This window comes from Pongo pygmaeus, chromosome 4, assembly GCF_028885625.2.
Source record: "Pongo pygmaeus isolate AG05252 chromosome 4, NHGRI_mPonPyg2-v2.0_pri, whole genome shotgun sequence".
NCBI lineage: Eukaryota > Metazoa > Chordata > Mammalia > Primates > Hominidae > Pongo > Pongo pygmaeus.
Genome location: NC_072377.2, coordinates 158,577,189 through 158,602,500, shown reverse-complemented (window position 1 = coordinate 158,602,500; position 25,312 = coordinate 158,577,189). Strand labels below are relative to the sequence as shown.

The window sequence follows — 25,312 nt, the reverse complement described above, 5'->3', positions numbered from 1 at the left end:
CTTTTACTGTTATGAATCCCCAGGTGCCTGTTCTATTCCACTGCTGAATGTAGACAGTTGACAGAACAAACATTTTTATTTTCATTGTTTTCATTATTTGTTTGTTTTTAAAAGAGCTGAACCTTGGCTATTTGGTGACTCTAGTGTTATCAGAAGCATGTTGATCCCTCCCTGGGAAACACTTGACTCACAGCCGCTCTGTTTACTATAACCATTACCTTTTATTTATGCTTGTCAGTCGCTGGGTAGCTAACTAGACTGTGGCATATGGATCCCTGAAGGCAAGAAGAGAGACTCCAAATGCTGGTTTTCTGTCTGAAAAGGAGTTCATATTTATGATTTCGCTTACCCCACATTGGGATTTTAAATGTGGCAATTTTCAAGCTGGGAAAACAATTTCCATTAACAGATCCCAGAAATGCACTCTTTAGTCTTTTAGATACCTTTATGGGCCAGTACTCCCCTCTCTCTCTCTGTCTTTCTCTCTCTCTCTGTTTCTTCTTCTCTTCACTCTCTCCCTCTCAAAAGAAAGAAAGAAAGGAGAGAGAGAGAAAGACAGAAAGAAAGAAAGGAAGAAAGGAAGAAAGCAAGCCAAAATGGTCTTTGTGCCTGAATAACACACAAAGGGTATTTTTCCTGAGAGAGGCTCAATGCTAGGGTAAGTAGATAGCCACTGCCTATGTTTTGTTACCTTTCCTTCTCTTGTCTCCTCTACCTCTCTGTTTTAAGGGAATGTATGTAGAAAGACTCAAAATGGGAGAGGAAGGGGTATCAGTGCAGGGACAAAAGGGAACTGGGCACAGCAAGGGAAGGTATAGGGATCAACTAAAAGAGAGAACAAAGGTTGGGGTTCCCAAGGTTCTAATTCTCATTTTTGCTGTGAACTATAAGACCACTTTTCTGTATTAGAAATAAAGTCCTCACTGTTCCGCTCAGGCAAATAATCCTGTTTGGGGTCAATAGTGTGAAGAAGTGTTTAGAGAAAGTAGATGGTCCTCACAGAGCGTCTCCCACAATGGGTAAGGTAGGAGGAATTTACATCCTACATTGATGGGCTCATGATCTCACAATCAGGTCCAACAAGGGACTGTCTAAAAAGGCATTTAATTAAATTTCACCTCAAAATGTTCTCCTTTCTGGAAGATTCTCTGGATTTGACTTTACCTCTTATGCTACAATGTTGTTCTAGCTCATTGGTGTGTTGGCTGGGTCTCCTCAAACAGATGATTAGTTCCCTGGAGCTATGTTCTCTGTGATTTTAGATCCTTCTCCAAAACATTTAGTATGGGATATTCCATGCAGTGTAGGAGTACAACATTTATTACAGCATGCTCCATGCTGTGTACTTTTTTTTTTTTTTTTTTTTTTTTTGCCAAATGAACAAATGAATGGCCAAAATCTAAATGCAATATCACCTATGTATCTATAACCTATGTGTCTCAGCTATTTGGTAAACTCACCTATCTAGAACACAACAGAAAAGGACCAGAAAGTGAGCAAAGAAAGTGCACAGGGCTATAAGGTGATCGTTGTAGTTAATATTTATTTCACTGAGGGCCTATTGTGGGCCAGGCATTGTATTAAGCACTTCACATGCTTTATTTCATTTAATCCTTATATCCCTGTTTGGTTGTCATTTTTACTACTTCTATTTTACAGATAAATACTTAACTTGCCCCAGGCTGTCACTCAGCTCTGTGTGACTAAAGCCCATGCATATAACCATTGTGCTTCACACTGAGTGCAGGTGGGGTACTGTATGATCCTTGCCTATGCTCACTTAGACCTTCCCCACCCCCCACTACTCAGTCCTTTTTAAACTTTCACTTTGCACACAGTTGTAATATCCAAGAATCTCCATTTTCTAAGCCCAAGCAGAATAAAGTCAGCAAATAAGAAAAGCCTCATCTTATGCCATTTCATAAGATGCTAATTCACAACTTGACAACAAGGAAGGAGCCAAAGCAGATTTTTTCTTTTCTTTTCTATAAATTTTTTTTTTTTTTTTTTAGAGATGAGGTCTCACTATGTTGCCCAGGATGGTCTCTAACTCTTGGCCTCAAGCAATCCTCCTGCCTCAGCCTCCCAAAGTGCTAGGATACAGGCATGAGCCACCTTGCCTGGTCTTCTTCTTCTTTTTTTAAGGAGACAAAAATGATGGTACTAAAAGAATGGTGGCCTGGGGGCAATTCTGGTTCTGGAAAACTGCCCTATGATATTTGCCCTCCAGCAGATTCACTGTATTCTAATCCAATGCCATTGATTATTGATCATGATAGAGTTATCCAGAAAAGGTTGTATTTCACATGTTCAAAACAAAAGTTAAAGATGTGAATTTGATTAAAAAATATTTCCTTTATAAAATATAAAGGCTTCAAGGCCAGGAACCTTGGAAAATCTGGGGGTCTGGGATAGCAGAGGCTATCCCTTAGCCTAGCAGTAGTTTCTAGATATCTAGTTTTCACGGATGAGAAAAAAATAAAGTGGGTGTGGGAGGACCAACATAGGTGTGTGTTAAATGTTAACTTGACTAAGTAGAAATGTTTAAAGAGAACAACTACCATCTGTTGGTAACTTCCTTTTATAGAAGTAAAGATGCTGAAATAATCAAAGAAATAGGAAGGACAACATTAAAGAATAAAAGGAAGTCTTTAGGTTGAATGAATTTAGACACATTGCTGTTATTTTCCTCATTTTACCTCACGCTGGTGAGAACTTTGTCTTGGGCAAGCAGTGACTGGTCCACAGACTGGTGTTTGGAAGATGCTGTTCTAGAAAAATCAATGTCTTTCAGTTGGCTAGATCTGGGGTTCAGTTTTGCATTTTCATCATGCCTACCTAGGAACAACTCATTAAGGTCAATGTGGAATGTTTTGTTCTCTTCCCCAAGGTTTTTAATAAAAGGAGAGTTATGAAAAATAAGAGTTTTAGTGACTTATTAAGAATGCTTGAATACGCAAATAAGAGATTGGTCATTTTTTGTCTCGAAAAAATTAAAACAGAATGGGATGAACCTCAAAGACTAAAATGTCTTCAGAGAATATGTGGGTATTCCAGGCAAGTGAGTGTTCCTTTTGTTATAAATTTCTTCCAAATGTGTTAGTCTCCTACCTGCCTCCTGTGGCTTCAGATTTTCCACTTGCCATCAGGGACCATCTCTGGGGTTAGCCTTGCTCTGAATGAGAATCCCTGGTACTGGGAAATTCTCACTGCAAATAACTACAACTAGCCCTAGGCTAATCTATGTCAGCCCTCTGAGCTTCAGTGTCTCCATCTGTCAAATGGGATAATAGAAGTTCCAACTCAGAATTATCAAATGGACTATCAATGAGCTATTTCATGAAATGACTTAGCTACTACTATTGGTGATAAATAACAACAACAACAACAATATTATTATGATTACCATCGAACTGAGCATCTGAATTAAATCAGGAGACCTGAGTTTAAATCTTAGCCCCAGCACTTATGGTGTGCCCTTAGGTAAATCAGTAAACTTCTCTAAGCCTCAGATTCCTATGTGTAAAAAGATTATAACATACACTGGGCCCATAATAGAAGCTCAGCAAATACTCGTTAGCTCTAACTTACCTAGAATCAGAGGTGTGGAAAAGCAAAAGATGTCACAACATATGGATTAAGCTCTAGATTTTACCTGGAAATGATTTTACAGACTAACAAAAAAGATTCCTGAGATTACTTTATTTTCTTTCTCCTGAAAGTGGAAGTCAGTTGCCCACTGCAGTTAATTAGATATTCTTCATAGATTAGTGTTAATTAAGTTTGGCCTTACATATTTTAAAGAAATGTCTAAATAAAATGCCTTGGAAATTGTTTTAGTTTCATGAGCTCAGGATGCTGTTGATAATTATATCTATACAAATTATCATATATATACACAACATATATATTTATATATCATATATGTAGGATATATATATATATAATATCAAAAGAGGTATTAGAATCATACAAAGGAAGGTGATGGTCTTCCATTATGAACTTGTCCCATCTCCTTTGGAGTATGGCACTCATTATTAGACAACAATTTTAAGAAACAATAACAAACTGGAGTGTGTCAAGAGATCAATTACCAGAATGATGTGGGTACATCTGGAACCATCACATGTGTGGAATAACATTGAAGCAGGTGTGATTAAGGGCAAATGTAAGAATTGTCTTCAAATATCTGAAGGATTAATTTAGAGAATTTAGAGAAAATTATACTATGGGTTCCTAAGGAGGAGAACTATGACCAATAGGCAAAATCATGGAGGACATTTGAGTCAATATGGAAAAGAAATGACAATACAGCCAAAGGAAATGGAATTGGCTGTTTTAAGAGGAAACCCTTGGAGAGGAGGCATTCAGAAAGAGACTAGATGGTTATTTGTTATGATTTTATAGAAGGGACATCTACATTGAGTGGGAAACCATAATACTTTGCCATAAACCCACTTTAATAACCATGAATATAGCTGAGAAGCTACTATGTGCTAGCACCACGAGAGGTCCTAGGTATATACTAATGTGTAAGACAAACATGGTTCATGCCCTAGTAAGGCTTACAGTCTAATTGGAGAAACAGGCAGTAAGAGAATATGTGAAGTGTTATAAAGGAAACAAAAGGTGAAATGACAGAAAATGTCAGAGGTGGTCAGGAAACATGGCTCTGAGGAAATGACATTTAAGCGGAGACTAGAGGGAGAAGAGGGTTGGGTGATAAAAGATCACGTTCTTATGGGGAGATGAGGTTGGTGAGGCTGGCAGGGACTCTGCAGGCCAGGATGTAGCATTTTATTCTGAGATTGGAGGGTCTTAGCCAGGGAATGACAGAACCTTTTAAACCAAGTTAATAAGTTCTCCCAATGCAGGGAGAAGAAGGGACTAAAGGGAGGCAAGTGGGGAAACGTGCAAGCCAATGAGAAGGCTAGTGGAGGAGCCTAGGCAAGAGTGAATTAAGGATTGGAAAGAAGAGAGGCTGTACGTTCAGGATACATTTTGAGTAAGGGAGATAGATTGGCTATGGGGGATTGAAGGAAAGATTTGAGCTGATTTTTCCCTTGAGATTGTGTAGATTGAGGAACCATTTGTGGAGATGAGAGAGACTAAAAAGAGATGGATTTGGGAGAAGCCCAAGAGTTCAGCTTTGGATGCACCAATTTTTTTTTTCTTTTCTTTTCTTTTTTTTTTTTTTTTTTGAGAAGGAGTCTTGCTCTGTCGCCCAGGCTGGAGTGCAGTGTTGCGATCTCAGCTCACTGCGAGCTACGCCTTCTGGGTTCACGCCATTTTCTTGCCTCAGCCTCCTGAGTAGCTGGGACTACAGGCACCCGCTACCATGCCTGGCTAATTTTTTGTATTTTTAGTAGAGACGGGGTTTCACTGTGTTAGCCAGGATGGTCTTGATCCCCTGACCTCGTGATCTGCCCACCTCAGCCTCCCAAAGTGGATGCACTAAATTTAAGATGCCTGTTAGATGTCCAAGTGGAGAGTCAGTTTTCTGGGAAGAGGTGAATCTGGAAGTCAAAGGAGATGATCAAGCTGAAGACATAAACTTGAGTCTCTAAATTGACTAATAAAACAGACCTGCAAGGACCATCAGCCAAAATTTTGTAAAGGGTTCATATAGGGATGGCTATGATAATTACTTACTTGAATAAACAACCTCTAGTGGAACTTTTCTTATGCTAAATCCTGTGCTTGGCACTGAGCAAAGTAAACAAACAGAAAGCAAACAATCAAACAAAAAAAGAATCAGGCATGGTTCTAATTTGGCAAAGTTAGAGTCATCTGAAAATTCCAAGGTTCAGAGACATGTTCAGCATAAGGGAGATGATGGTTGTGGGTCATCAGGGGATGAAACCAAGGCTGTAGTCACTGACATGGTGACATGCATGACATTTAGTCCCCAAGAGGGCCAAAGAGCAAAAAGAATCCTCTAATGCCTGAGCCCTGACATTCAGCCACTGGAACTGGTAGGTCCAGGGGAGCATTCTAACTATTGAATTATTTTTGGAACTCTTGGGGAGGAAAGACGTGGTACTCTAAAGACGATTTCTAGGATGAACTTGGGCACATTAAGGTCCAATATATTCAGCCTTGTGCTGCAAAGAAACTCAATTATCATATACTTCCAGGGAAATTAAAGTTTGAAAAAAGCAGCCAAGGGAGATATTTCAGATGGTTTTAATTGTGTCTCAACTTATGAAAGGCAAAGGACAGAATGTTGGGCTTCAATTCTGTAGCAATTGTCTACACTTTCCACTTTTGCCTTCGAAACCTTGAGTTTAAGCATCTGAGGAGTGTTGGATGAAATGACCTTTGGAATTCTGCCCAGCCTATGATAACATGCTTTGCTTCTCCTCCCACAGAGGGAATTTCTGATTTAATCAGACCAGGCTGCTGGGCATCCTACCTTCTCAACCGGTGTGCCTCTGCCTGCTCCTGTGTGCTTGCTTCTTGCTGTTCTCCTTAACTTCTCTTTTAAGACCTGGTTGCTCTGCAATGCTCCCCATGTTTTCCTTGAATCTGCCCTTGAGCACTTCATTTCTCATTGACCTTTCCTTTAAACTTGCCTGGCATCTAGCAGGCAGTTCACTGCATCGTCTATTACTATTTGATGTGTATTGGTCTTAGTCTTCAACTTGATTATAAAGCCTTCAAAGTAAAGAGTTAGTGTCTTTGGGTCAACACTTCAAACATTTATGAAGATCAATCAAGTGTTAAGCATTGTAGGTACTTACTAGGAATAACAACTTGAACAAGTTGTAAACCTCTTCCTTTAAGGACCATGCAATCTAGTATGTGAGGCAGAAATATTTCTCAATAGTTCATGAAAGACTGTATCAGATTTTAAAATAAAGGGTTATGGAAGCACCAAAAAAGGAGAGGTGAATTCTGACAGTGGGTGGAAGTTAGAAAACCTTTAGGGAGTGTTCTGTGAAAAGGGCAAAGTCCCCACCTGGGGAGTGTGGTCATGATGAGGGGAACTTCGGGGAGATGGGGTTAGAACAGCTGACAGAGTCCTAATTGTGAACTTCCTTGAATGCTATGCTAGAACATCAACATTTTACCCATGGGCAAGGGAGATACGGGAGGTTTTTAAGCAGAGAGAGGCCTCAGACCAGCAGCCCATCTACACTCAGCAGAGTGAATGATACAGTCAGTTCTAAGCAAATATATATCAATTAACTGAAAAATATAACGGCTCATATGAGAGGAAGAGACAAGGTTCAAAATTTTAACCCTGGATCCAGGGATCATGGAGATAGTGGGCCACTTCAAAGCAAGCAGGACTCACATGGAAACTTGAGGTTGGTTGTCAGTGGAAGAGGAATTAGAGTTATTCTCTGAGATGCCAGAGGGCAGAATTAGATCAGGGAGACAAAGCCACAGGGACACAGATTGCTGCTTAGTATGGCGGCAAACCTGGAATTATTAGCACCCTCTGGTAATTGCTACTTGAAAAGTATGATTTGTTGGGACATTGTTCATGGGACAACTGTTTGTCAGGAATAACATGGAGGAAATTCATGAGCTAGATAAAAAGCTGGGATTAAATCAGTGGTTCCCAAACGGCTCATCCAATGAGCTGGAACTGGTTTGTGATAGTTTTCACTCATCAATGGAAAAGAAGTAAAGATAAGGGTTGTGTAGTGAGTTTTCAGGACGTTGACCTTTTCCATTTAAAGGACAGACTTTTGTTTGTAATTGTTTCCTTCATTAATTTTCAGTGTTGACGTATTCCTTCTGTTATTAAATGATATTAATGAGAGACGGTAATTTTTTTTGTTTCCTTTGTCTTTTCCTGGCAATATAAAATATTGTCAAGTGTCCACACTTTACCATTTTATTTTTTTGTAATTTTACTGATACATGATATCTGTAGTTTGGGAACCACTGGGATTCTAGGGGAAGGGCCTTCAAGGAACTCTCCATCCTCCCTTAAGAGGGGAGAGCAGGTATTGATGAGTAAAGTTTAAACACGTTTATGGGGGCTATTTAGGGTGAGAATTTGCTTGCACTGGATTAAGGGTCAGCGCACAAGTGAGCATGGTCCTTCTAACTCTTCCTTCCATGGGGCTTGAGGGTTCAGGGGCGCAGAGTCCTCCCTCTGTGAAGAAGGTCCAGTTCATCTTTTCCTCCTTTCTCTTTTTACACTTCTCCCTGAACTAAGCAATCTTCCACAGTCCTTCACATATAAGCCCGTGGAGGATAAAAAACCATTTCGAGGGGATGACAGAGAAACCTTCTCTGGGTGGATTTTTTCTGCCTCTTTTCCAAGGCCAAGCCAGGGTTCTTTTGCTGGGAGTGGGGACCAGAGCCTCAGTAGGAACCAAAGCTCATTTACCCTGCCATTGCCGAGGAATAGCATGGCCGAATTTAGGCAGGACTAGTACTGGTGGGCCTGGGTCCTGGATGTACTCTCTTAATGGCTTCCTTTGGACAATGGTCTCAAAGTCTTCCTCTGTCTTTAGTTCAGTCTATGACATCACTGGCTGTGTGGACCATTTAAGGTAAACTGACTGGGCAGACAGCTCAGACCCCATAGGACTCTGCTGACTCAGTAGGTTGGGGTGATGAGTGAACTGGGAGAGGCTATCCAGTGACCAAGCAGAAGAAAATAGTGGGGTTATATCAGGAGCCTCAATTAAAATGCAGACATCCCCGGGTTCTTTAAGGAATACAGGTAGGATCAAAGTTCCCTTCACACCTGACCATTCCAGATGGTGTTCCCCTCTTGAGTATACTCAAGGAACAGAGAGTTCTGCGATCTTATGAGAAGAAATGCTGGTCAGACAGTGAGTCAGCAGAAGACAGAGGCTTTGTCTTTGGTTTCTGACTGTACAAATGACACAAATGAATTTTTTTTAAAGCAAACGATATATACAGAGTGCTCACTTAATCACTCCATGCTGGGTGGAGGAAAGAGTCTGAAGGTGTGATTTGAGTTCCTCATTCATCTCTGATCAAATTATATGACATGTCATGTAACTACAGCTAGGGTAACCAACTGTCCCAGTTTTCCTGGGACAGTCTTGGTTTTTGCACCCAAATCCACATCCTGGAAACCCCCTCAATCCTGAGCAGATCAGGGTGGTTGATGACCCTAACTGTACCTCAGTTTTCCCATTTGTAAAATGGGAATAATTGCATGCTCCTGCCCCAGCTGCCTGTAGAGTGGGGAGTAAACGAGGTGACAGATGGGAAAGTGCTTTGAGAATAATTCTGGACAAATTCAGGTAGCTGGATTGGACTAGGTAGCATGACTAAAGCTCACCTCTGCATTGGCACATGCACTACCTAGGACACTTCACCACTTTGTGGAACCCTAGTCATCTTACAAGCTTCTGATGTATGTTGTTATCTGCAAATACTCCTGCAGTAACTCAAGGCAGAAGGGATTGAGCCTTCTGGTCCCACTGTACTTTCATGTTTGATCACAGCAAACTCATCATTCCCTTACCCATCTCCACTCATCTAATCTGAGCTCTGTTGGCAGGAACCCTGCACACTGCACAATAACTAACACAGTAGCTGCTTCATAAATGTTTGTTGAATGAAGGAATACTTTTTAATTTCTGAGATAAACCATAGGGGTTACTTGAACCCCTCAAAACTGCACAGCAGTTTTAAATGTGCAAATATTTATTTCTGGCCCTTTAAATTTCTTCAGGGTTCTGTGAAGAAACCTGGTTAAGATCAGTGGATACAGCCCAGAGACCTGGATAGGGATCTGAAGTATGGCTCCTCCAACAGGAATTCTAGAGACAGCAAGCATTTCTAAGGCATGTGTGATGCCTAGCCCACCCCATATTGTGAGAAGCAGGTGTCAACAGTTCATTTGCAGCTCACAGTAAACCACATCTGGTCCTGTAATGCAGAAGCATTTGTCAGCAGCAGCAGGTGCACAGGTCTGTGTCAGATACCTTGGAGAGGCTTGACAAAAGATAACAGAGGGAATGAATGAAGGTCCCCCCGCAATTAATGGAGGGAGTGGAAACACTATTCAGTACAAGAGCCAGCTCACTGGTCTCATCTCAGCCACCCCTGGTTCAATGAAAGGAAGAAAAGCTGGGCCAGTTCTAAGGACTGCGTGAACAGGATGCAGGGGAGGCCAGCAGGTCCATTATTTTCTTGTGGACTTTTAAATACACAGGGTCACAATGCTGGAGAATTCTCCCCTTCAGTGACAGAGAATGGCTCCTGAGGAAGAGAAGAAAACTCTGCTCCTGCAGGTCTCCCACCTCCAGCCTGATCCTGCTGGCACTCTCTCTTCTTCCTCTCCCTTTCCACTACCACCTCCAGCCCCTTATCTCTTGCAGCTCCACTGTATCTCTCATTTATAATCGGATTCCATGAGAGGTTTTGTTTGAGGAAGTGATTCCCTGCTGAAAACAGCAACAACAAAGATTGAAAAAGAATGCATGAATCACCCTTCCCTTCACTCCTGTATGGTATGCTTGTATGCTTGCAGTGGCTTTTCCTGAAATAACTTCCTCCCCATCTTCTGCCTGGCTATTCTCTCTACTGGTTAAGGAACTCTTCAGGGAATGCTGCCTCCTCCTAGAGGCCTTCTTAGAGCTTTCACCCTGGGGACGGGCAAGATATTAATTCTTAACTGCATGTTTTCCTCACTGTGCCTTGTTTATTTATCTATTTATTTTTATGGTACTTCCTGTCTCCTTTATATTAGCATTAGTTGTTAGTGGGTTGTGCCTTCTCTTTATCCTTCTCTCTTAAATGTGATCACTACTAAAAAAATTGTATAGTTTATATAAAAATTGAGATTTCTAGTTTCTTTTGAAAAATGAGAATATGTGACAACATTCCTACATGTCAACATTAGACTGGAATGAGTGGAGGCTGTCCCGTCTAGATAAGACACATACCCCTGTTCACTAGTCTTCATCATTTCCTGCGATCTTCAGTGTCAGCTTTCATTTATAGCATTGTGTAATTGATAAGAGCATAGACTCTGAACTTGGACTATCTGGGTTCAAAATCTGCCTCTGCCACTTACTCGCTGTGTGAACTTTGACAAGTTAATTAGTCTCTCTGTGCCACTGATTCATTATCTGTAAAATGAGATTATTAATAGTACCTACTTCATTGGGTTCTTGTGAGGATTACATAAATTAGGAAATGCATATGAGAATTTAGAGATTGCTTGCTATAGATAGCAAGTCCTCAATAAATATTAACTATAATTATTATTTACCATAGTGTTTGTACTGTGGATTTGTTTCTTAGAGAAATATTATCTGTACTCATGACTCTATTAAAAATGAGAAAACCACATAGGATTTACCCCTGGCCCATTTTACTCATCTTCTTTACCTGGCCCTGGGGTGTTTGAGGTTGTGGTGCCTGCTCTAGATGATGAATCTTGGAAGTGCTAATGTCATAGTTTATTCTTCCTTGTTTCCCTTAAGAGTACTGACTTGGCATTTTGAAAATACTACACTTGGAATGTTGGTAGAATTAAATTGCATGACCATGGTCATGTACTTGCATTTGTTGCCTTTAGGATGTTTATTAGTAATGGCCACAGAGACCTACAAGTTGTTGGTTTAATTTGTGTTGTGTGGTCTATATAGTAGGACTAGTATTTTCTGATTCTCCATGAATCAGACAGACCAGGCACAGCAACTGATTTGATTATGTTCTCAGAAAGTCACCATGTACATCGAAGTTGGCTGGGTAGGAACTGGTCTATGTGATAAGCAATCAGCAGGAGTTTCCTGCATGCTAAATTCTCTGCTAGATTCTCTGGGAGAGCTGGCCTTTGCTTTGTTGACCTGGAAATATGGGTGGAGGGCAGAAGGAAGCAATACAAGCAAAGATACAGGAGTGGGGGAAAGTTGTGTTTGTGGGCCACAGGGAGACTGGCTTGACTAATGCAACTATTTTTTTTATTATCATTCCTCTAAAGGAATAAATTTTATTCCCATGGGAATAAAGAATTTGATTAAGAGGTCATTGTGCTCTTTGTTTACTAGATATTTGTTCTGAGGAAGGATGAATAACATATGCAAATTTCCCTGCCTGATTTTCTTTGTTTGGGGACTCTGCTGGTTTACTGTGTGAGAGGAAGTTGGTTCCTTTGGTTAGGATTCACCTGGGCTTTTGCCCCTTTCACTCTGAGGAACAGGCTGATTAGATATGATTGTTAAGCCATGATCTTAGCCTGTGGGACCATTCACAAATGTTACAGATGGCTGGGAATTTCTCAGCAGGGGTTCAGCTCAGGGCTACCCCTTATTCCTTCCTTCCTGCCTGCCCTCCGAGACTGGGCTTCTCAGACACTGGAACTTTCTACCTTCAGGCATATAGATGGATGCAGTGTGGCTGTTAGCTGAACATTTGGTATTCTGAAATTTCTGCCATATTGCAATGTTAATAATCCTAGTGTGGTCTAGCCCAGAGAAGGTAATCGCCACTCATTTGGGTCATATACTCACACAAACAGAAGAGATGGTGAGTGTGGAGGGCCGAAAGGGAAGGAGAACAGGGGGAAAAAGTGGATTCATATTCAAGAACTCCTCATACACCATGAACTCTTCATAAGGGATTCATTGTATTCACAAGACAATCTTGTGACTCTTATAGGAAGATCTCAATGGGAAGATGAGAAAATTAAGCTTCAAAGACATTAAATAAGGATAATTAACACTTGTCAGTCATTTTCCTATGTGCCAGGCACTGTGCTAAACACTTTGTATTATCTCATCTAATCACACTTAACAACCATGGAAATAAATGCCAGAGTTACCTCCAGTTTTTTACATTTGGTGAAAACTAAGTCTTAAGGAGATGAAGTCACTTGTCCAAGAAACAGTTGTTATTAACTGGCAGACCTGGGATTCACACCAGTCTTGACTTTAGGGTCATACTGCAGCTTGCTACTTTCTCAAGATCACGTGGGTCAAAAATGCGGGAGGCAGAATTTGAATTCAGGTCTCAGGAACACCAAAACACATTTGCTTTCCAAACCCATAAGCCCCAATGGCAGAACTGAGAAAGATATCCAATCCGTCTCTTTCCTGGTCTTCCTTTGTATTACAGCAGCTGCCTTCCTAGAAAACGCAAAAGACCTAGCAAGTCTGAAATAAGTTGCTGATGGGAGGGAGAGAGAGGAAAAAAAGGGATGCTATTTTTTACAAAGACAGCCTCTTAAAAGAAAGCAACATACAATTTGTGTATCAGCAGGAGGAGCAGTACTTCAGCGGGCAAATCACAGCCTGCACTGAGCTGCTGTTCTCACCTAGGTAAAGGCCATTCATTTCCCTTATTTATCTTCCCAGATACATCCCTGCCACCTCGCTTTCACCACCTTCCTCCTCTCTCTCTTTAATGTGTTGCTTCGCCATTTATGAGCTTCTCAACCAGGCATTATAAAATGGAGCTCTAGGCTGGGCATGATGGCTCATGTGTGTAATCCCAGCACTTTGGGAGGCCGAGGTGGATGGATCATGAGGTCAGGAGTTTGAGACCAGCCTGGCTAACATGGTGAAACCCCGTCTTTACTAAAAATGCAAAATTAGCCTGGTGTGGTAGTGCATGGCTGTAATCCCAGCTACTCGGGAGGCTGAGTCAGGAGAATCACTTGAACCTCCGGGAGGCAGAGGTTGCAGTGAGCCGAGATTGCGCCATTGCACTCTAGCCTGGGCAAAAAGAGTGAAACTCCATCTCAAAAATAAATAAATAAATAAAAAATGAGCTCTAACCAGAGTTAGTGCCCATTTGTCTTTGTGATTTCACCAGAATCCTCCAAAACAAATAAACAGCGTGGATCTGCAGCCTAACTTAGTGCTTTAAGACAGAGTGCTTGGTTTGTGGAGGCCACCTGACATCTCATGTCCCCTAATGTTTTCCCTGGATGTTTTGAGGATGCCACCTTTTAAGGCAGTGATGCGTGTCTTTATTAGCACAAAGGTGGGCTGTGGAAAGAATGAGGATTTCAGAGTCAGGGTTTGTACCTAAGCTCTGTTCCACAAATCACTTTGAGAACCTGGGTAAAGCATTACCCTCTGAATCTTAGTTTTTTAAACTATGAAAGGGAAATGATAATATCTAAATCAAAAGGTGAGGGAAGGATTAATGTATGACCATCACAGGGCACTGAATGCATTGCCCAGCACATCATTGGTATAAAATGAATGTAAGGCTCCCCTACCCCACCCTCTAAACTTATGGCACAGTTGGTTTAAAATGACCTGTTTTGGGAGGGGGGAGGGACAGCTTTAGGAGATATACCTAATGCTAAATGACAAGTTAATGGGTGCAGCACACCAGCATGGCACATGTATACATATGTAACTAACCTGCACATTGTGCACATGTACCCTAAAACTTAAAGTATAATAATAATAAAATTTAAAAAATGACCCGTTTTACATTGCTGAAAGAAACAAAAAACATATAGAATTTTCAGGAGCATAAAAATCTTTAGGGATGTTTTTGGTTCAATCTGTCATGGACAAGCAGAGGAACCTTAATATGCATCAGATGCACAGTTTTGTATTTTTATGTAGTTATAGGGTAAGACATCCACCTGTGATATGGCTCTGATCCTGTGGTTCCTTATCCCCCACAAATACAAATGGTGCAGATTCAAGCAAGCATTCCCTAGGGAATTCAAATAGAGCAGAAAGCAAGCTATTTCCCTGATAAACCTGTTTTCTTATTTGTATATTGGTTGGGTAGGACCAATGCTATTTGTGTGTGTGTGTGTATGTGTGTGTGTGTGTGTGTGTGTGTGTGTGTGGTGGGGGGTAGGGATTAAATAATCTTTATTATCTGAATAATCATCCCTTCCTCATAATTTACCTCCTTACATCTTTGAGAGGGCATTCTTGCCTAATGGGTGAGAAGAGGTCTGGAATCAGGTTGAATTACGTGATGAAGGTGAAAACAATATCACCTCCACGGTGTTGTTAGGATTAAATAAGATAATGCACATCACTTCTTAGGAGTGCCTGAGATGAGTCAGTGTTCAATAATGTTAACAACAAGTCTTATCACCACCCGTAAAATGCTAAATAAAGCGCTTGCCACTCCTTTGTCTGGACTTTTGCACCAGACTAGTGCACCAGTCTCTTAGGAAGCTTTCTTGGTACTCTCTGTAATGCATCCCACATGTCTTGACCTGAGAAAGCTTCTCTCCTTTGCAAACCTCCAGTCTCTATTGAAACACACACACACTCTCTCTCTCTCTCTGCCTCCCTCCTGCCTTTGTCTCTCCCTCCCAACCTCCCTCACTCCCAACCTCCCTCCCATTTTTTTCTATCTCCCCTTTTATCCCCCCATTTCTTCCCTCTCTTCCTTTCTCTTCAGCTCTTCTGAGGATGCAAGTAAATCCACCCTCTCCACTCAGAGGGCTTTGTCTCTGATCAGGCCCGACCTGGGTCACAGAGTTCATGGGGTTACCATGACAACAAGCATCCCTGGCTATCCATCAGGAGGCAAGGACCAATTGAAAGGGACTGTCATTTCCCTGGGACATACTGTATTTATCAGCAGCAGCAGGCTCTGCACCAGTACTATACTATGGGAAGACAGGCTGTTACTTGTGAGTGTGGGAGGGAGGGAGAAAATGAAATATTAGAGCTTTATTTTTTAGCATGTTCTCTGTGGGGGAGGACCACAAATTGTTCTCAGAGACGTTTTATTTCTAATGCAGCCAGTGTGTGTGAGGGGGATGAGGGTGGGGCTCATGTGCATTTCTGATGAACACAGTTGGTTTTACAAAAAAGAAAAAAATAAGTTCTTTGGCTCAAAAGTGACTTTTTAGTAGGTCTAACGGGAGGAGGAGAGGGGTAGAAAATGAACACTAATAAGTATCCTCTGTAACGGGCACTTCATACTATTTCATCAGATCGTCAAAGCAGCTGCACAAAATTATTATTCCAATTTTTCAGATAAGAAGACAAACATTTATGACGTTCTAGTGACTTATCCAGCGAGGTCAAACTCTGGTAAGGTAACAGGCCTTATACTTGAGTGGAGGTGATCTGACTCCAGGAATTGGGGTTGTGAACCATTCCATGAGGATTCCTGGTCAACCCCCATCATATTCATCCCCCTGTTCCTTCAGAGCCTCCTCCTCATGTTCTGCCTCGTCAGACCACTAGCACATCACCTCCCTGACCTCTTTTAGCCCTCATTCCCAGAGTGGACTGCTGTTTACTTATAACAGAGGTACCTGGGGGACTTGTTCAAATTGCACATTCCTGGATCTGCAAAATCAGAAGTCTCAAGGATTAGAGTTTAGGAAGGGGCATTTTAAACCAGCTCCCCTAGGTAATTTTGATACACACTGAAGTTGGGAAGGGCTCTTTAGAGCAATCGACTCAATGCCACACAAAAAAGCACTTGCTTATTTGTTTCCCAATTATTTTCTGGGTCAATGTGATTCTCTAAAAGAAGAGAACTCTCTACGGCCTTCTGTAACACTCAGGTTAGCAGTAGTCAAAAAAAGGATTCCAGGGAAGGCCTACTGGACTGTATGGAAGATACAAGCATGTTTTATCATCCCAGTGTGGGGGATGAGCAACTAGGAGGAAACCCTCAGTCCCTGAAAGTGACAGCCTTCCCTACAAAACCTTGGTGATACCTCTTCCTGACTCACAGCCTTAACCACCCTCCTTTTCTTTAGCCAGATGCCAATATACACAAGCAACTTTTGCTAGATATTTTCCAGCACAGGGTTGTGTGAAGAGAGAAAAAATATACTCAATGGGAATGCCGGTGAGGCTAAAATGGTGATGAACAATTTTGAGCTCATGTCATATGAAAAAATTGATAAAGGCCAGATATAGTCAATGCCGCAGGGAGTAAGTAAAGGTGATCAACGGCCTTCATCATTCTTGCTGGTGTGCCGGAAAGCTTGTGTCCTTTCCAGGGATGCCTTTCTTAACCAGGTAGGCATTTCAGAGGTAAAACTGAGATGGCAGCAGTTATTCTGTTTGGGAGGTAAATCCCATATCTTTCCATTTTCTGTCCTTGCCAAAATCAGTTTGTACCCAGTCAAGCTTTAGGCAGGAGCACAAAAGCCCCAGAGAGCTTACGTAACAGACTTCTTTTCCAAACTTCCCAGCTTTAAAGTGAAGGATATGACTAGTGACGAATATAGAGCCCACCGCTTCTCCCACATGTCTTCATCCCATTGTAACTCATGACCACATTCATTATCTCCTACCAAGATGACCACAACAGGTTTCTAAATGACTTCCTTGCCTGTGATCCTCCTCTCTCTGATGCGCATTGCAAACCACTGCCAGGGTAATCTCCAGGAGCCTGTCCGATCATGTGCCTCCCTGTCAATGACCTTCAATGGCTCCTACTGACATAGTAAAACATGCAGAGACATTTGAAATTCTTCACAATATGACTGTAGCCAATCACTCCTACCTATTAATGAATTCTCTGGTTAAAGTGGACCCCTTGTTGTTCCTGAAAACAAACCCCATGTTTTTTTTTTTTCCATTTCTGCATTTGCTCTCTTTTCCCCTTCAGCCCCTAATATGAAGCATCCTCTCCCCACTTCCCATCTATCACAATTCTTCCACCATTCTTCCACAATTCTTCCAATGGTGGAAGAATCCGCAATCCTTCCACCATTGCAAATCCTCCCATTCAAACGTTGACTCTCCTCCTTTTTTTTTTTTTTTTTGAGTGTTTCTGGCTCTCTTATGGCATTGGTAGGATAATAGGTATCTACATAATTCTGCTCATGAGCTGTACTTGATGATGCATTATTTAAGCACTGGGATTGCATCTCTCACTGCCATTCCCTGCAGCATTATGCACAGTGCTTTGTGTGAGAAGGTATTTGGAAACCAATCGGTGAAGCTAAATGGAAAGCACAGAGAGTGGGTCTCGGACCTTCCTGGGTGCCAATTACCCGGTAAGCTGCATGGTGAAGCTGTACTGCACTCCTGCCCCCTTGGCCCGTACATCTGGCATAAACAAGAAACATGACAGAAGACAAACATGTCATGATCACAGAGACCAAAGAAGGCTCCATGTAACCACAGTCACAGTTAAAGACCAGACTTTGACCAATGTCCTGATTAGGGTCTAACTCTTAGCAGATCCGTTAAACTCCTGGCAGGTAGTTTGTGAAAGAGAATCATCAGGTGACATTTTAACTGAGGCCAATCTGGTGTGGATTCTTTCTTGGGTTGATAAAACATGGGCTATGCCCCCTTACTTAGGAAATTTGAACACATCAAAGGAAGTATTCATCATAACAAAGAAGACATTTCAGTTTAGGCTAGCAAGATACATTAAGTTGGCACCAAAAGGGCCAATAGATCATAATTAGTGGATTTACCAATTGCCTTTCCCTAGTGAGTGACATTGGCTGCATAGGTCTTTATCTACAACCTGAGGGCTTGTGAAACATAACAGCCCCTCTCCCACCCTAAAACATGCAGTGACAGCCAACAAACAGCATCTGTTTCAAAGAAACACCACCTGTCCAAATGGAAAATCAAGGATTGAACCACCTTGCTTCATCAGAGTATTTGTTTCCAGAGCAGAAGAAACAAACAAACAAACAAAAGCCCCATTCTGTCACTAACACAGCTTTTTAACACTCTATGGGGACCATGGCCTGGCTTCTGCCAAGTAGACTTGGCAAGTTTTGGAGGAACATTTGGGCCTTAGATGTCAGTTCTCTGATCTTCTGAAGCATAACTGGGTGATCTGTCTTGGAGAAATCTGGAGCTTGTTCTAGGCAGGCTGTAAGAGAGTGAATGCCCCACAGGCACAGTGAAGTCTGGCTTTATGGAGAGCAAGTAGTGGAGGAGGACAGCCAGGAAGGTCCTCTCTTGATACAAGTACAGGCAGTAAGCCTGGAGGACATCTGCCTGTGAAAGCTGCAAAAACCCTACCTTTGATTGGGCTGAAGAGAAGTTTATAATAATACCTGGAACAAACTCAAGCACTTTTTTGTAGTGTAAACACTTCCAAAGAGTTTGCAGCCTTGTGAGTAGTTAAACAGTCCTTTAAAAAAGTATTTTTTATGATTCAAAATAATTTGAACAAAATTGGATTTCTTCTGCCAGGTTATCTTTAAGCATATATCAGCCCCTCTTCAATGGGTCCAAAGGAAGCATAAATGTCTTTATTCTTCTCCTTACTGTCCACCTCTGTCGTGCAGAATGGTTTCCTGGGATCAAGTCAGTGGATCTAGGATTGCTGGAGCAGGCAATGTATTTGTGGTATTTGGTTTGCCATAACTCTTTGGAGTTTGACCATGTCTTGGGTCAAATGGCATCATATGGGGTGTGAAAAAAAGTTATAATGGAAACTTGGCTGGAGTGTGTGTGTGTGGGGCCAGGGGGAGGGGGGGTTGGGATGTAGGAGAGGCGTGGTTACTCATATTTTCTGCAACCATTCTTCAATGGTGTGTTTTGTGGAACCTCTATATTATTGGTTGCTAGCAGTGTTCCCTTTTAATGCACAGATGAGAAGCAGAATCCCATTAAGGGTAGAGGAACTTTCCTAGGCCAGACACCTGAGGCCCTTTTAGGATGAGCGTTACTCTTCTGTTTTTGAATCAGGAATTATGATGGCCCCATGACTACCATCAGGGTTGCACTGGAGAGAAAGGAGCACTATGGGAAGACAGGAGCATATGATCATCAGTTGGGTGTTCTTGACTTGCAGTTCAGTCATCAGTGATCTGTATTTGAAACATGTTGCTTTTTCTTTTCTCTCTCCTTTTCTCTTGCTCTCTTTTTTGAAATCAATAAATGGCTTCTTATATGTTTACAGAGATGTGTGCAGAAGAATTAGTTTTTTCTTTACTATGAAGCAGAATTATTTTCATCGTTTGTTCCAGAAAGTGTCTTCCAGCAAGCAAATCCATAAAAGCAGGGTTACTCCTCAAAGGAATGGTGCTGGGTGTGTTAAAGTCAGTGTCCATTATCACCTTTTGCCTTCAGAGTGGTGAGTGGTTGCTCTGGACTTCAGAGGTCTGGTTTTAATTCCCAAGTTGGTGGTTATTTGGCCCATGTGAATAGGTGCAAAGAACCTGGCCCAAGTCCAGTCCCCTGCCTTTAATGGTGCTGTCATTCATAAAGCCCAGTGCAGCATTAGAGTGAGTTACAGCCATAGGCTCTGAAGTCAGACTGCCAGGGCTTGAAATCTGGCTTCTACCTTATTAGCTGTGTCAACCTGATCAGGCAACTTAACTCTTACTCTGTTTCCTCATCTGTAAAATGGAAATAATGGTACTTCATAGTCATGTTGCAAGGGTTATAAGAGATAATGCATTTACCACGGTGAGTGGCACTTAATAGGCACTGACTCAATGATGGTTTTTATTACAGTGGAAAGTCATATGAGTGCCAAATGGCCTGAGTTTTAGGTTCATGTCACTCCAGTATTTCCAGTATCAGGAAATATACAGTATTTCCTGAGTTGTTACCTTGTTCCAGGAAACTGTGTGTGGGATGGGATGACAGAGGTACTCTATTGATTGGACAAATTATGTTATGTGTCTGTGCTTTGTTTTCTTAACTTCACATCCATGTATTTATGTGGACGTCCTTGACTCACGAAACCTTCAGTAAATTGTAATATTGCGGTATCACTGATGTTCCTGGAACTATAAAAACTCATTCTCTACTTTGAGTCTTTCTAGGTTGATGATCAATAAGTTTCTGAGATAAAAGCCTCTTCCTTGCCAAACACTATCATCTGAATCCCCTTTGAACTTTGCTCAAACTTGTAAAGAGTCTTTTAGATTCAACTGGGCAAAAACACGTGACTGATAAATACCAGGCTGTTTGATTTGTCTTCATTAGTTCATATTCAATTATGTCTACACTTCTCCAGGTATCTTTATTCTCTCAATTTTCCAATAATTACTTAAAGTTCTTCAAAGTATTTTCATTCCTCTTCGAATAAAGACAAAAGTTCTTTATAAAATTATTCCCCACCTCACCCTCCAATCTCAGCTTAAACATTTCTCCTCTGTATTATTACCTGTGTTCCAAGAACACTTAGTGGCTTTTGGTTAATCGACTGTGCAATGATTTCTTGCCTTATAATCTTTGCACATGCTGTTTATTCTGCCTCAACTACTCTTTTCTTCCCTTCTCCTCACTTCACTTAGTTGACTCCTATTAATCTGTCAAACTGCAGCTTGAAAAACACATCCTTGGACCTGTCTTCCCAGCCATGCCCCACTCATCCTGCAGATCAAATTGAACTTTTTTATATCTGGGTGTTTTGAGATCTTCTCTTTGTCTTTATTGTTCTGCTTTCAGTTGAATCAGCTGCTGATTTTTATCTATTTATTATGCTTAAGACTGATTTTCAAATCTGAGGATTTATGCTTTCCATAAATTCTAGAAAATTTCTTTAAAATATTGCCTCCACTTCATTCTCTCTTGTCTCTGTCTGGAACTCACAGCAGACTCAATTTTTTTCTTTTTCATGTCTCTTAAACTCTTTGTTACATTTTCTTTTCATCTTTCTGTGTCCTTTGATTCCCCCCCCCCCCCGATGTTTTAGATTACTTTTATGTTTTTAGTTGCACTGTTAATTGTTGCTCATGTAGATTGTCACATAATTTATAACTTTGCCTTGCTTAGCGTAGTCCCAGAATAATAAGCTTATGTTTTTAGTTCTAGTTTTGATTTGTTTTTTCTTTTTGATCCTAGGAACTTCTTAACTTGCATTTAAAAAGCTATTTGTTATATCTTATCCAGCATATCTCATTGTTTCATAGTGAGAATTTTGTTCCGCTGCATTGCAGGAAGTAGATGTCCTCTAGGTCCCCTTTTATAGACTGTCCTAGTATCTATTAGAATTGTCATTAAACATTAATTATTTCTTTAATGTCTGTCTTTCCTGCAAGAATGTAGTGGCGTGGGGACAGGGACTATGTCTATCTTGTTCAAAATTGTAGCTCCAGCTACTAGCCCAGTCCCCAGAACAATGTTGGGGCTTAGTATTATTAAGATAAATGAATAAAGTGGAGGCAGAGGTGGACCCGGATGTCATATCCAGATGGGTTAGGAATCCTTCTCCATCATTTTGCAAACTTTATTAATCTTTCTTACCCTTCCTGAAATGCAACTCTTCCCCCAAATGATTTAATCCTTCTGTAATTGACATAATGTCTCATAGGTGACTTCACAGTGTACTGTTTTCAGTGACCTTCGACGTAAATTATACCATTAGAACTCACAACCACGTCAGACCTAGGAAGGGCTGGGCCAATTATTCTCCCTCTACAGATGAGGAAACTGAGGGCTGGAAGATGATATGTTTTACCTTTTGTAAGACAGTCAGAATTAAATCTAGGTATTGTGACTCCATGTCTACAGGACTCTTCCTCAGCTGTTGAGAAGGAATATCAGGATTTCTTTTTGTGAAAATAAAGTCCACTGTGCTTCTTTACCAAACTGTCTATATCTTGCTAAATAAATCAGGCTCTAGGTAAGAATAGGTGCTACAATTAATTTGGTGCTATTCATTAGATGCTATTTCGATTTCCACAGCCAGAGTCTCAGGACTCGAAAGATTTGATTTTTCATTTGGACAACGTGTTTATGTTTCTTTTGAGACAAACATTATAAACCACCTTCTGTCAAAGAATTCAGGTTGCTGGAGAACTCTGTTCATAGCGTTATTGGATGCAGGGGTGTCTGGTAAAGGATGGGGTGTTACAGATCACACGACAAAAGCACAAGGTTCATTGATGTTTCACACACTTGGAAGAGGAAGGTGAGGCATGGGGAAGAACACGTGGGCAGTGACAGTCACAGCAAGCTGAGGCCCCCAGGTCAGTTTCCAACCTCAGGGCTGAAGATCTTGGGTGGCTGGAATCTTTCAGGCCCATAGGTGTTGAAGAAGAGCCCCCTTGACAGCTTGCATTGTGGCATTGGAGGCTTGTAGCAGACACAGAAGCTTCATTCCTGAGATAGGGAGGGGAGAGGGAGTACCAAGGAAGCAAATCTTGGCTACTTACCTCAGGGCAGACCCCTTGGGTGTCGCAATGCCATAGCCTTTGGAATCCAAGTTACCTCCCACCTTCATGGTGTCACATGGTTTCCGCTGCTCAATGTACTCATTCATGGTGGACTCCAGGAGGTAGGCATATTTGCCTTTGGATTTCCTCACTCGAATCATTCCCTCCTCTGTGGTCCGCACAAAAACTGATGGCTCTGCTGACTTCATGTATGTCCACATCTTCTCAAACACAGCAATTTTAGACCTCTGGTAGGGACAGAAACAAAGCTGGAATTAAGTGTGCTTGGAACTGGGGTCAGCGCACACATTAATGAAGAGCTGTGTGTAGCTTGATCACACATTCATGAGCAAGATTAGCTCAGGAAGAAACAAATTATGAGTGATTGCAAAATAAGAGGCTCTAATTAGTACCAGTAGGTTCCAAAGTACAAATATCTTGCAAATTCAGAATGAACAGAATAGCTCAGAATCTTTTAATTACTTCTGAGTAATTATATTCCTCCTAAACAAGGGGAGAATTAAGAAACTGGGGCCCTGCCTGACTTTTAAATACATTAAAGGACCTATCTATTGTTTAATAAGGCCATATTTATACTAACCAGAAGAAATAGAAAGCTGAATATCAGTGGAATCTGATTTCATTATTGGGAAGAAAACACGGAAGAATTTCTGGATCATGGGTAGACCTGTCCTCAGAATGTATTAGGTTGATGCAAAAGTAATTGAGGTTTTTTCCATTACTTTTGATGGCAAAAAACCTCAATTACTTTTGCACCAATCAAATATATTGGTGTCTAATAAAGCTGATAACTTGGGACCAAATATTGTCATCTGCTTACATTTAAAAACCTTCCAAATATGGCCCACCTGCCTTCCGTATTTCCCCCTAAACTCACCTTGGGCCTTCTCCCCTTAGGGACTTTGCTTGGACTGTTTATTCCACTTGAGATGCTGGTTCTGTCTAACCAAATCCTTGTTTCATAGAACAGAATAAATCCTATGTATTTGGAGTCCACCTCAGTTCCAAAGGCAATGGTTTTTAGACTCTAGTAGGCACCATTATCAAGTACATTGATTGTAAAAATGCATATTCCTTAGCTCTAAATCTAGAGATTCTGATTCAGCAATTCTGAGGTGGGACCTAGAATACATCTTTTTTAGGAATTGTCCCCAACAGGTGATTCTGATCTGTATGGCCTGTATGGTCCTCACTTTGAGAAACAGTATTGTGAGGGCTGATACTCCTATGGGACATACTGCCTGGGGCACTCACTGGATGGCCAGGCTAGACTGCTAGGATTGCAAGTCATCTCTCCTTGTATGTAGGTCTCAGGTATGTGGAAGCTACCTGAGGGAATGTCTTCCCTCCTGTGGGTCCTTCACAGGGTATAATTGAGTACCTTGCATATGGTAGGCCCTTAGTCAGGGCCCATGATCCAGGACCATGATCAAACTTCTCATCTAGCATAATGTTTCTAAATGGTGACCTTCTCCCAAAGGGTAGATGTATTTTAGATATACTAAAGTCTGGCTATTACAAATGTTTTCTAAATGGACAAGTGTTAAATACATGTAACAGACTACTTTTTAAAAATAGTTGTTGCTACAGTCATATATTCTATATAATTCAGTTGTTAATATAGATTTCAGATTTATTTAATATAAAATTATCATTATACATGTAGCATATCACTTTTTTCTGTACACAAGTATCAGGTTTATTTCCTTGATATTAGTGCACGTCAAGTGTTGGTAAGATATTGATCTACAATTGTCATTTGAGCCAGCTGATCAATAAAGACATTCAGGGCCCAGGAAAATCATAGATCTTGAGGGAAAAGTAAAGGAAATAGTTGCTATTAAAACTTCAGTTTTAATAGCCTATATTAGATAAACTATATCACTCGTTTTACAGTCTGGTTTACAATTTGGAAAGGACACTGGACTGGCTGTGAGGAGCCCTGGATATCAGTCTTAGTTCTACTTCTCACTCATGGTTTTGTTTATGGAGAGTCCCTTCTCTTTGGGCCTTAGTTTCCCCATCCATTCCATAGGGAGTTTGGGCATTATAATCTTTAAGTCCCGGGCTAGCTTGAAGTATCTGATTCTTTACCTGAAGATACATCATTCAAGCAACAATGTCAATGTGAGAAAGAAGAAGAAAGAAGGGGGAAAATGGAGGGAGGAGTCCAAGGTTAGGGGAGGAAATACCCAGAACTAATCATAAGGTCTGCCAATGTATTTAATATTCTCTCACAGGGAACAGGAAAATGTATAAATTCAGTTGTGACCAGATTTGCAGATAATCTTCCAG

At 41.1% G+C, this 25,312-nt stretch overlaps 1 protein-coding gene across 3 annotated transcripts in view; it reads right to left on the bottom strand.

Annotated features, from left to right (window-relative positions):
* The window catches only part of GRIA1 (glutamate ionotropic receptor AMPA type subunit 1), a 321,128-nt gene that overhangs the window by 20,350 nt on the left and 275,466 nt on the right, over positions 1 to 25,312 (bottom strand). For all 3 annotated transcript variants that reach the window (XM_054488755.2, XM_054488754.2, XM_063665293.1), the window contains exon 13: positions 22,997 to 23,244. In XM_054488755.2, coding sequence (XP_054344730.1) covers positions 22,997 to 23,244 — 248 coding nt within the window. The remainder of the gene's footprint in view (positions 1 to 22,996; positions 23,245 to 25,312) is intronic.